The sequence below is a fragment of the Syngnathus scovelli genome, chromosome 10, assembly GCF_024217435.2.
Source record: "Syngnathus scovelli strain Florida chromosome 10, RoL_Ssco_1.2, whole genome shotgun sequence".
NCBI classification, from domain to species: domain Eukaryota; kingdom Metazoa; phylum Chordata; class Actinopteri; order Syngnathiformes; family Syngnathidae; genus Syngnathus; species Syngnathus scovelli.
Window position 1 is genome coordinate 2,085,800 of NC_090856.1, and position 12,910 is coordinate 2,098,709.

The window sequence follows — 12,910 nt, forward strand, 5'->3', positions numbered from 1 at the left end:
CCGTCCACTTCACGGCAAAAAACATTCTGCTCCTTGACCAACATTTATTCACATCATAAACATAATACTGAAATCAAAAAGCATAAAATAAGGTTACAAAGTGTGTTTAGATCAACTTACAAAGGCACTTAAAAATCCCAGAAAATTATGTTTTTACTTATAAAGTGAAGTACTATCAACATTTGAAGACTACAAATCTACAAATGTATTCACTAAATTCAGTGCATAGCAAGCAAGTTGGCATGGCACACTTCTCCTCAAACCTTAGTTGGTAATAAAGCAATTATAAATCTTTGGCCAGGGTATTTTTGGGTGTTTGTGAATTAGGCAGACTTCACTGTAATCTCTGCAACCCCGATTCATTTATTGTAATCCATCTGTATTTTTATTTTAAGGCATATAATCTTATTACAATGTGTTAGGGTACAATTAGAATTGACTAATACTGGCAATTCAACATTATAGGCGTTATTACAACTAATGTCTTTCACTTTTTGCAGTAGGCAGATATGGAATACAACGCAAAAACATGACTAAGAAGCTTTTGAAATGTGCTGGAGCGGCGTTCCGGCCTGCTGGCTCTCTCCCACCATCCTCTCGGCGACCGAGGGGGCAAAGGGTCCCACCAGCCAGTTGAGCGGTGTGTTGTTGAGCAAGTACAGTGCCGTGAAAAAGTTTGTGAACCCTTAGGATTTTACAATATATTTGCACTTTTTTTAAAGAAATGACGGTGACAAGTTTACAAAAGTGTTACAGGATATTGACACAAGGCTAGTTAGCATTGACACAAATCTGCAAAACCCTGTTTTAACAGGAAGCATAAGAAAATAGCAAAAAAATCAAAACACAGGTGTGAATAAGTTTGTGAACCTTTCCACCTATAGAAGTTAAAACTGACTGTGTGACATGTCTTTCAATACTAGATGACTTCGGGTAATTTCATGTGACTTGACAGACCTTAAAGCCACACTTGTTGTATACTCACCTGAATGTACTTGTCATTTAGTAGAGCTATACCTGCGTGGACACAAACATTACAAATCTAGCAATGGGAAGATCTAAAGAGCTGTCTCCAGACCACAGAGGAGCAATAATTGCAGCTCACAAATCTGGAAAAGGTTACAAAACCATAGCCAAAGATCTGCAGCTACATGTTTCAACTGTAAGACAAGTGATTTACAAGTACCAAGAACATGGAGTAACTACTTCACTTCGAAGATCTGGTCGTCCAAGGAAGATAACAGGCAGAGCAGAAAGAGAGATGGTGAGAGAAGTCACTGATAACCCCAGACTTACCTCTAGAGACCTTCAGAAATCTCTCTCAAGCAAAGGAATTGAAGTTCATGACAGCACCATCAGAAAAAGACTGGCTCAGAATAACCTTCATGGAAGGGTAGCAAGGAAGAAGCCATTACTATCAAAAAAGAATATTGCAGCTCGGTTAAAATTTGCTCAAGAGCACATAGGAAAGCCTCAAGAATTTTGGAACAACATTTTATGGACTGATGAATCTAAAATAGAACTTTTTGGCCAAAATCAAAACAGATTTGTTTGGAGACGACCAAACACAGCTTATCAACAAAAGCACCTCATCCCTACTGTAAAACATGGAGGAGGACGAGTACTCGTATGGGGCTGCTTTGCAGCAGCAGGACCAGGGCAACTTACCATCATAGAAGGAATCATGAATTCCGAGGTTTACCAAAATATTCTGGAAGAAAACGTTAAACCGTCTGTAAAGAAGCTCAAGTTAGGAAGAAACTGGATGCTGCAACAGGACAATGATCCAAAGCATGCAAGTAAATCAACATCGGAATGGCTCAAAAAGAAAAAATTCAATGTTCTGGAGTGGCCCAGTCAAAGTCCAGACTTAAATCCGATAGAAATGTTGTGGTCGGACCTGAAAAAAGCAGTGCACCAAAGAAAACCATCAAACCTTGGACAACTGAAGCAGTTCTGCAGGGAGGAGTGGCCCAAAATCTCCCCAGCTCGATGTGAGAGACTCGTCAGTACTTACAAGAAAAGATTGCAAGAAGTCATTGCTGCTAAAGGAGGTGCAACAAGCTATTAACTCTGACTGTTGGCAAGGGTTCACAAACTTATTCACAACTGCGTTTTCATTATTTTGTTATTCTTGTGTGTTTATAGTTAAAATATAGTCCTATTAATTTGTATTCAGCCATAATGGCAATGTGTCACCATTCTGTAACACTATTGTGAACTTGTCTCCGTTATTTCTTTAAAAAAATGCAAATATATTGTAAAATCCTAAGGGTTCACAAACTTTTTCACGGCACTGTACTCTGTGACGCCATCCAGAGATTGCTGAACCTACAAAACAAAAAATATTCCCATTACATTTCACACACACCACAGTCCGGCCTGTCATAAACAGATGCCGCGGGGGAACTGGTACTTGGGTTAAGTGGTGGCGGCTCCTTTCCAGAAGGAGGGGCGTGAGGGCGCTGGTGTCCAACAGAGAGGATTGTAGCTCGTCGGCCGAACGCCGGGCTCTGCTTAGCTGCTCCTGCACGGCCCCCGGCAGACCCTGAGCGCTCGACACCACGTTGGAGCTTGCCGAGCGCAGCTGGTCACTCAGACCTCGCACCATGGAGAGCACGCGCAGCTCCAACCGCTGCGGACAATCGATATACAGGCAACCTGTGTTGATTTCTATCGATTCATTCGATGGCAATCGATTCAATATTGTAAATAACCTCGGCCTCATTCTGGCTCCCTTCAGATTCAGCTTGCCCGCCGCCGCCAGGTTGCTTCTGACTCCACTCAGTCCAGCGCTGCTGCAACTGCTCTATGGCGCCCCCTATTTGGTTGCTGCCTGAGGTCATACTAGTGCGGGCGGTTTCCAGCAAATCCAGAGTACTGGTCATCTGGGTCACGGCCGCGCGCGTGGTGTCTCGAGCTTGCCGCGCGCGCACCAGAGAATGCTGGAGGGCTCGCTCCTGCACTTTGGCAGAGAGGTTGCCCAGACGGACAAAGTAGCTGGGGGTGGCCGACGAGGCGGTCACCTGATACGTGGCGGGCTCGGCCACAGCGGCTGAAAAACAAGATTTAGGGAGATTACCAAACTTACTAATGACCAGAATCCATTCAGTGATGGTTTTCGAGTGACCTACCCAGCTCCCTCTCAGTGAGCGGCAGGTTCTGCTCCACCCAGTCCTCGGAGCGGGTGAGGGCCAGACCCACGCCGTTGCTGACCATCTGGCCAACGCCGGTGCCCATCACGGTGCTGATGCCTCCGCTGACAGCCGCCCGCGTCTTCTCCACGCTGCCCATCACCGCCCCCACCACGGCGTCTTTGGCACCCGTCACCGACTGGCACACCATCCCGAGTGTATCTGACACTACCTGATAGAAGATTTGATATCACACGGGTATTTTAAAGTTGGGTTCTCGCTACGAAGCCTTGAAGATTCCACCAAATCCCAAAATGGCATCCTTAGTTGTGACCTTCTCAGCTGGCTGCTGAAGAATGGGCAGCTTCTCCTCCACCTTGTCCAGCCCTTTCATGGCGTATTCATTCACTGTGGCCACTGCGAAGAGTCCACGTGACATTTTTATTAAATTATTTTTATTTCCTTGATTTTACTCTAGACCTACGTTGCGGTTCGATGATGTTCAAAAGAGGCTTGGATCCCGTGGCAGCAGCCGCCCCGAGGGTTCGAACGCCGCTTTCGGCCACATCCATCACTCCCTTCAGCATGGGCACGCTGTCTTTGGTGCTGGCGTAGGCGTTGCAGACTGCGCCGCAAGCCGAACTCACCAGCGGCAGGTTGGTTACACGAGAAACAACATTCTAAAAATAATAAAAATACTATTAGAGAGCGCCAGAGGCATCTTAAATTGTTTTGGGTCACGGTGCACCTCACCTGTTGCTCCCCATTAGCTGCAGCTTCAGCCTCATTGGTCTTCTCGTGGTCTGCCATTGTTGCGACTCCTGAATTCAATCTGACGAGAAAAATGAAATGTTGAACAGTTCGCCTTCCGGCCATCCACTACTATATGTGATAATTTGATAACAGCAGCTTTGCTTAAGATAGGAACATCTCGGTAAACTAATGTGCCACGTCAAAAGTGCCCGACTACCCCATAAATTGCGATTGCGCTCCGTCATTGTGGTCAAAGGTGAAATTGCTTGCTGTCGCTGTCATCGCCTAGTGCACTATGACAGTAAAACATTATTTAGTTGCAACATCTAGGTTGAGCAACGAGTTTCAACAGGCCCTGCGTGATCACAAGTTTTATTACAAGTGCGACTCCCTGATAAAACTACCTTGAAAGGAATTTGAGAGAAATCGTGCCCATGTTAACAATACTACAGCCAAGCAAACTCAAATTAAACCAAACCTTTGACCTCTTAGTGTTTCTTTGTTTTTTATTTTTAAAATGACACTGCTGCGGTGTTAAAATGACCTTTGATATCTATGAGCCAACTCTCATATCAGCAAGAACTGATACCCGCAGTAGTAAAGTATAGTGTCATCTTGAAAAACCGCATAAATGCTGTCCATTATCTAAACTATTGATTCCCAACTGATATCAACCCAAGTCAACCAATCATTGTACATAAAAAAAAAAATCAGAACACAGATGCTATGTTAAAATAAAATTATGTACATATTTGCTCTACAAATACATTTGGATAAATAGAAAAATGTTATATTAGTCCCACGGGGAACGCTTCCATCACTTTTGTACGTCAAATAGTCCCCCCGAAGAGGGCGCAGTGTTACCGTATTGGTGACTCGGCAGCTGACTTCTTTCACTTTGTTGATGACGAACTTTACCCTAGATGACGAACGCAGTAAAAATTAGTACATAGGTCAGACATGTCATTTAGCATTATTCAGCAAAAAACAATTCATCACAATCTCTTACACAGTGTTAACATTTGACACAAGTGAGACATTTAGGACTCAGTCACTTGACGTCATTTTAGCGAGTTTAGCAACATGGCTGCTCAAAGTTAAAAGACCAGTTTTAAATAAGTGAAACCGAACTTTAAAATGTAAAAGGATGATTTTACCTGTTGCTCGCGGTAGTCTCTTTGTGATGGTCAACAGAAGTGTTCTGACTGCGTTCACGTCTGCACTGGACCTGGACCGCGCATTGACAATTTTAATCCAGACTGGAGGGCGGAGTAGATACGTGCGCTATGAACTTTTGACCAATCAAATCACAGCACACTACAAGTCAAAGGTTACGTCACACAACCAGAAAAACTACAATCCCCGTGAATGACTACAAGAAAAACAAAGACACACAAAACAATAAAAAAACCACCGACACCACACCACACAAAAAACACACAAAAGTTGTGTACTTTTTGGGTTTCGTGTGATTTCAATTGTGTCCTACAGGGGGCAGTGATGCTCCCAAAAGCTGTTTGCTATCTTCTAAACAAACTCAAGAAGTAGAAAGGGAGCAGTACAGGAGCAGTACTTTGCCGACTCTGAGCAGTGTCATAACGTAAACATTGGCTTTTTAACTTTTTGCTTCCGTTAGCACACTTTTTTTTTGTCACACTTTCACATCCTTTCCAAATTAACTCGTGGACTTTGAAATTGGAGCTTAGCTTGCTGGCTACACGGACGGACACACTAGCTTAGCAGCGAGGAAACGTCATCCTATTAAAAATGTGTAAAATCCGACTTCTGAGAAGGTTGGTCAAACAGCGACTAGACATGGCCATCGAGGAGATATTTGAACTGCTTGAGAGGAACATTGCGGAGTTTCAGGAGGAACTTTGTCGTGGCAAAGAAGAGAATGATGCTCTCAATCTTCACGTTTCATTGCATGAAGCAGGTTTGCATAGTTATTCCCCCTTCCTTCAATGTTTTTGATTGGAATATTTTTCACGAACCAGCATGGAAACATGACCCAAGTCTCCTTTTCGTAGCATGTTCCATTGATATACTGCTTCTGGTATTGTGTGTGTTTTCTTGTGTGGTGCAGACATGCAGAAGATGTTGGGGGAGAGTCAGGAAGAGGTTCCCTCTGAGCAGCACCAGGAGCCTCCAGCAGAGCCCTCCCACATTAAAGAGGAGAAGGAGGAATGCCATCCAGGTTTTCAGCAAATGTTGGTGTATCGTGAGAAAGAGCCGGAGTGCACTTCCAGTGTGAAGCAGGAACCAAAGCACATGTGGAGCAGTCCGAAAGGGGCGCGGCTAGAAGATGCTGACACCATCACGATCGCACTGACTGGTGTCCATGTAAAGAGTGAAGAAGGTGAAGGTCAGTCAACAAGGCTTCATCAAGGTCCAAGTGAGAGGCACAGACAACACATGACAACAGAATCCATTAAACAACGACGTTCACGAGCAGGTAACTTTGCTTTATTGTCAGATTCAAACATGACGCCACACTCTTGTGACACAGTAGTGATGACACCAGAGAACCTCTGGAAACTAACAAGCAGTCTAAAAGTGATACATCACATTGACATTAAACATGGTGGAGAGAAACCGTTTCATTGCTCGGTTTGCGACAAAATCTTCTCCGTCCTTATCGAATTGTCTTTTTCAAGGGACGGCATCAAAAGCAGCCGAGACACAAAGGAGATATCGGCAACGTCGTGATGCTGACCCGGACAGAAGAAGAAAGTATCTCGAGAAAGAAAAGGAAAGATCAGAGGCCAAAAAACAATCCAGAGACCGAAACAGGCCCAGGACTTTGGTGCGACCGGAAATGCCACCCAACTTGCTGGCAGCTACGCAATTCCCTGAAAAGCATCCTCAGCCTTTCAGCTTGGATCACTGGAAGTTGAGCTGACGAGATTCGATTGATTTCAGATCAGCTAATTTTTGTTAGCAGTTGATATACGGGGCCATTTCACTACATTATATGCGTTCGTTCAGAACTTCAATCTTAGCTAGAAAATATTTAATTTGTTATTGTATTTTAATTATTGTCTTTTGTTTTTCTTTACGCACCCTGTCACAGCTATGATTGTTGAAGTGATATATAAATAGTTTAATTAATTAAAAATCACGTTTTTATGCAGTATATACTGTATTTTCCAGGCAGTTGATTGAGGAGACTCCCTATCTACACCAGTAGGTGGCAGTGTTGTACATTAAACCTTATTTGCCGTTGAACACCAGAAGAAGAAAAATGCGGAAGTCACTCACCGAGCAAGGGAGCGCGCCCCCTAGTTCGAATCTAATCGATCGTTTTGGGCCTCCTCCCCTTTTTGATTTTATTTTCCAACACCACACACGTCTGATGTGTGACAAAAGACAAAAGTGTATCGGCATTGAGCTCAAACTCATCAAAACGAACGGGCGTTCACATTAGCTTAGCTTACTAGCGACAGGCTCAAATTCGCAACACGCCACAAATCAGACAGCTTACGCGATCGGGGCAAAATGTGTAAAGTCACCATGTTGAGAGAATTAATGAAGCAGCGACTCAACCTCGCCGTGGAGGAAATATATCAACTTTTTGAAAGAACCATAATGGAGTACGAGGAAGAACTTGGTCGAACCAAGGCGGAGAAAGAGCGACAAAGCCAATTGCTGGGCTCCGTTTTAAAGTCTCTTGGTGGCATACAGCAGGCAGGTTGGTGGACTCTTTTAATTTCTTATTTAGTCTATATCTGTAATCAAATATTGGCCACCCGAGCACATTGATGATGTTCTGCTGTCCTTGCGTGGTGCAGACACGCAGCAGAGTCAAGAGGAGCCAGCAGTGGAGCACCCCGTCATCAAAAAGGAAGAGGAGGAGGATGTGTGGAACGCTCAGGATGGGGAGCAGCCTCAATGGCCCAAAGTGACGGAAGTGGGACAGGAGGAGGCCGACATCACTTTCACAACGCCGAAAGAACTTCACGTTCAGCAACGATGCCCGGACCCGGACGGCATCTTTGCTCCACTGTCAGATATCGAAGATGATTGCAATTACGGACAAGAGGAATCTTTCCGATGCTCATTCTGTCCTAAATTATTCTCCTCCAAGGGAAATATGAAGAGACACCTGAAATCACACCAAGTACAGAAAACGTTCACCTGCTCCGTGTGCCCAGAAAGTTTTCCGACAAGAGGGCTCCTCCGATCACACAAAAGACGTCACAACATCAACATATCGGACAACCAAAAGTTCGACTGCTCAGAATGCGGGAAAACATTTGCCAAGCTTGCCCGTTTAAACAGACACATGGCAAAACACACCGGAGAGAAACCATTTGTGTGCTCCTTTTGCGAGAAGAAATTCACTTGGCACTACGCGTTGAAAAGACACATGAGGTCGCACTCAAGCAGGGAGCACTTCTCGTGCCCCGTGTGTGCGAAAGGCTTCACGACCAAATGGTACATCGCAGTGCACATGAGAACACACACTGGAGAGAAACCATTCCAGTGCAACGTGTGTCAGAAACAATTTCATTTTAAGAACGGATTCAAGAAACACACTTGTGTCGTGGATAACCAAAATGCTGGTCAATGAAGACGAAGGATGCCTCCCAAGCTCACACAGTTTATGTAATTGAAGGGGGAAATTGTTTACTCGTATTTTGGAATTGAAATTCCTTTTGTAAATGTCATTTGTGCTCCATTGTAGCCCTTAGGAGTTACAAAATGTTCCTTAAAAAAAATCTCAATGCCATTTATTCTGTAAATGACTGATGATGTTCAGACTTGTGTTCAAATGTCATATTAGTCACGAGATTAGAAAATAGACAAAAAGTCAATGAAACTGGACATTAAACGTGTAAATTTTACTTTAATTGGACGATTTTGGACAAAAAATGCAGAAAAAAGTGAAGTGGTAATGTTAAGAAACAATTAGATCATAATTAGATGTGATGCATTTTGACAACAAAAATAAACATGACATATTTATCCTTAATTATTGCAATTAATGTATTTCATTTAGGTTTATCGTTGGAATTTTTAGCGGGTAATGATTTCATACACGTTTCTTGATCAATACAGCATCCTAAAATGTAAAATTGTAAAATGAATGCGACGTAGAACCACGTTTGCAATGCAATGACGGTAAACGACCGCAAGAGGGCAGTATTTACTCACTAAACTTGGTCCTGACTCATAATGACCCCTCACGTAGATGCGCAGGACTGAAAAGAGGTTGCAATATGACAAACATCCCTATTTGAAAAAATCACGGGGAGTTAAAATGCATTCAATGTGACACTAATTGATTTAAATTGATCAACCATACACATTTTTCCCCATTTCAAAACAATAGTTATTTAATATTTCAACCCATCAGCATCATTAAGTTTTTAACTTTGACAACTTAACTGTCAATCATCTAAAATACAACATACCCATTTTGATGAGTCAGCATTTCAAGCATTCTTTGCCTTGACATTTTTTGAAAGACGTCTGACCTCGCCGCTGTGTGCGAGTTCGCCATAAAAACAGGACGTGGCAGTCTAGATTCCCCCAAAGGCGCTCATCTGTCCTCACTTAACTCTGCTTGACTGGATCCTGTTGATTGAGGCCCAAATTGTTGTGGCTATAACCGACTAATTGCTCATTCGGAGATAACAGGAAACCTGCTTGAACCTCGGGGTAAAAAGCGTGGCTCCGCATCGACTCTCTCTCCCTCTCTCGCTCTTTCTTTCTCTGCCCGGGGACACCTTGCGAGACAAATTAGCGATTGTGCAGCTTTTAACAAAACTCAATTACACGCATGTAATTTTAGAAATGAGAAATAAACATACTTGATTGAGATAATGCCCCAGTCTAGACAAAATGAAACACGAGGCAACATATCACTAATTGTGAACACAACATCTATTATGATCTGAAAATTGATGTTTAAATTGTAAAATATTTGATAGTTGAAGTCTCATGACCCAAAAAAAAAATCATTTGTGAGCTGCCAATGTCAAAAAAAGCTGAAATGAATAGCCGAGCTTGGTTACATCTGCGCCATATTGATGGGAATTGTATTCCCAACATCCCGTGACAGATTTCCCGTGGTATCGGTAACATACGAGACGTCTCCAAATCATCTGTTGCTTTGAAACTTGATCGTGATTCTGTAACTGTTGCTCATTTCTTTTCAACCTGCGGCGTATTAATACGACGGCCACTGTATTGCAATTTGCACTAAATCGTATTGTGTGATATTTAATAAGACTTACATTACATTCCGTATAATGTATGACGTTCTGGAAATATTTTGAATGCATAATTGACAATGTATTGACAACTTCAACGCTGAACATTTGGGTTTAGTCGAGCCTCATCATCCGGGACGCAGACTTGGAAGGCTCCAAGTGAAAGCTCATAAAAATAATGAAAGTCATTACCTTTAAGATTAAACTTCTTGCCAGTGAGGATCTTTAATCTCCGAGTAAAATTGCCCTGTGAGGAAAATGTAACTGGCTACAGACGTTTTATGAGTGCTGCGCCTCTCCGGCTTAAAAGTTATTGCTAAAGTGATTTGTGGAAAGGGGAGGGGCTGGTTGGACCCCCCCCCCCCCCCCCTCACTATGCAAGACTTTAACAACACAACATCTTTCATAGGTGTACTCTGGGTTTTATGGAGAAGAAATGCAGGGATGGTAAAAATGAAAAACAAATGCGCTCTTTTAATGTCTCCAAGTTGCTTTTTTTCTTAAAGCAGCCGCTGACAAACTATCACGAGGGGCCTTATTTGACCCCAGCGAAGGAGGTCAGACGCCACGGTGGCAGTGGAGGGATCAGAGCCGACTAGCCCTGAAATATTTATGCTGTTCTTGCAGTGAGATTGGATGATTTTTGACAGCACGTTACCACAACCCCTCCCACTCCCACACACGTAAAATCATAGACCCTCGTGTGGGTTTTTTGTTTTTCTCGTTTTCACATTTGCAATATCACAACACTTGATTTTGCGGTCCGATGGGATTTCAGCCTCTGTGTTGTCAGAATCAGTCATAAATAACATAAATTGTAAGCTAGCGTGACGCTAAGTCAAGTTATTATTTTATATAGAAGCTAGCATGTTAGCATTTGACTACTTGTATTATGTCCACAAGACTTTTATAGTAGCTAGCCAGTCAGAGTTTGCTGGCAGCTAATGTTAGCAACACTTTCTTTAATAAGTCAAGACTATTATAGCAGCCAACCAAATGGTGGCTCACGACCAAGCAGCTAATGTTAGCATTTGACTTCAGTGCCCGTTTGTTGATTTTTATAGCAGGCAGCCAGCAGGTGGAAGCTAGCTACCGAGCAGCTAATCTTAGCGATCGACTTCACTATACTTTGACCCCAAGTAACGACAAACCAAATAATCTAATAATTTTAAAAAATCTATACTTATAGCAACATTTGTCACATTGCTAGGGGCAAGCCTATCATTTTCGAAATGAACATGGGATAACTGTGGCAGTTAGCCAGTTGGCGGCTAACTAGCGAGCCAGCGAATGTTGGGCCTGCGGATGCCTTTGCGCCAAAGTTGTACTTGATCTCCTTCCCTCTACCTGCTCCACTTGGCAGCTCATCCCAAATAATCACAGATTGATGGAGGCGGCTGCAGTAGCTCACACTGATAATACCGTTGGACCAGATTGCCCGGCGCTAACTTTACAGCACGTCGATGAGCTCTCTTTCACACACTGTGAATCATTCTCATGTGATTCATCTCTTTCAATTTTTTTTGCTGCCACTTTTTGGAAAGGATTGATTATATTTTGGTGGCATTTTCGGGGAAGGAGCGCGAGTGTGTTATTTCGACTAGAATATAAATAAGGGACTTGAGTCAGACTTTAGTCACACATTTTACGACTTTACAACATTGCTTTTCTAAAACCGAAAAGATTGATCATCATGACGTGACAAGTCAATTGAAAATTCAATTAAAGGTTGCCGTTATAATGGCAAATGGAAAATAAATCTGTCTATTATTAGTCTAAGTATGACTTATGTAAGGATGTACAAAAATGAATCTGTGTGACCTATTTAGGGTTAAAGACTTTGCGTTTGGGGTACCCTCGTGGCATGTTTTTGTCACGCTAAAAAGTACGTTTCCCCGTCGGGTGTCTTTCACTCTTTGTGACTTAACTTCACTTTTTACGCTGCTCGGGCATATTGTCTTCCCGCTCTGACACTGCAAGCGGGATGAAAGTAAAAGGATGAGATACTTATTTATTTATTGCCATCACACAAACTTTGACAGAAGATAAAACAGCCTCGGATTCTTTTGTTGAATCATGGTTCAAAGTTTGGTTCTGCACAAGGGGGCGGCAAAGAGAATAATAAAGGCTGCTGGTGGAATTGAGCAAAACCTTTAGGGGAAACTAAATATTAGAGCGGTGTCAGCTACAGATGATATGCGGGATGAGTTACGACGATATCACAACATGCGGAAGAGACGGAACGACAACGTGATCCTGTTGATACTGTTACCTGGGATGAAAGCGGTTTTATGGGGATTTATACGGCCGGTTTCTGTCTATTGTTGCTTTGGATTACCCTCAACAGCCTCATCGTGTCACTTGTAGGCTGCAGTAAACATGACGAAACATACGGCGTGGGAAGAAAGATGGCTCGCTCCCGCGGGAGTTTACCAAAGTTGAGCCGCTAGAATATCGATGTGACGTTACATAGAGCAAGGCTTCTAAAACTTTTTGGGTCCAGGGAAAGACACCCCTATTATCCTACTGTCAATTATCACGGGTAGCTATAAGCAAATTAATTAGTACATAGATACTAAAAGCTGCTTTAGACCACAACTCACACCCAGATGCTCACATATTAAGCGTCCAACTTGTCTCACCCTTGAAGCTCACAAGCAGTCTAGAAAATGGATGGCTGAGAGCATCACATATTGAATTTAAGAATATTGCGAGGGGAAAAGAAATGAGAATGAATAACCGTCTTGTAAAAATAATTTTTATGGTTCCAACAGCGACCTCTGCTGGTTGAAGTAGTTTAGTGAT

General features: G+C 42.9%; 1 protein-coding gene and 1 non-coding gene across 2 annotated transcripts; one reads left to right on the forward strand and one right to left on the reverse strand.

Annotated features, from left to right (window-relative positions):
- Positions 1 to 30: 30 nt before the first annotated feature.
- Positions 31 to 5,174, reverse strand: plin3 (perilipin 3). Its single transcript, XM_049732287.2, has 10 exons — positions 5,045 to 5,174; positions 4,752 to 4,806; positions 3,888 to 3,966; positions 3,619 to 3,814; positions 3,469 to 3,551; positions 3,135 to 3,366; positions 2,718 to 3,055; positions 2,417 to 2,635; positions 2,299 to 2,331; positions 31 to 656 (listed from the first exon to the last, which is right to left on the reverse strand). Exons 3-10 carry the CDS (start codon positions 3,942 to 3,944, stop codon positions 534 to 536), a joined length of 1,281 nt encoding a protein of 426 aa, XP_049588244.1. The 5' UTR covers positions 3,945 to 3,966; positions 4,752 to 4,806; positions 5,045 to 5,174; the 3' UTR covers positions 31 to 533.
- Positions 5,175 to 5,306: 132 nt separating this feature from the next.
- Positions 5,307 to 8,862, forward strand: LOC125976248 (uncharacterized). The gene is made up of 4 exons (XR_011087507.1): positions 5,307 to 5,823; positions 5,974 to 6,342; positions 6,545 to 7,578; positions 7,679 to 8,862. It is a non-coding gene; the product is annotated as an uncharacterized protein (transcript).
- Positions 8,863 to 12,910: the final 4,048 nt, after the last annotated feature.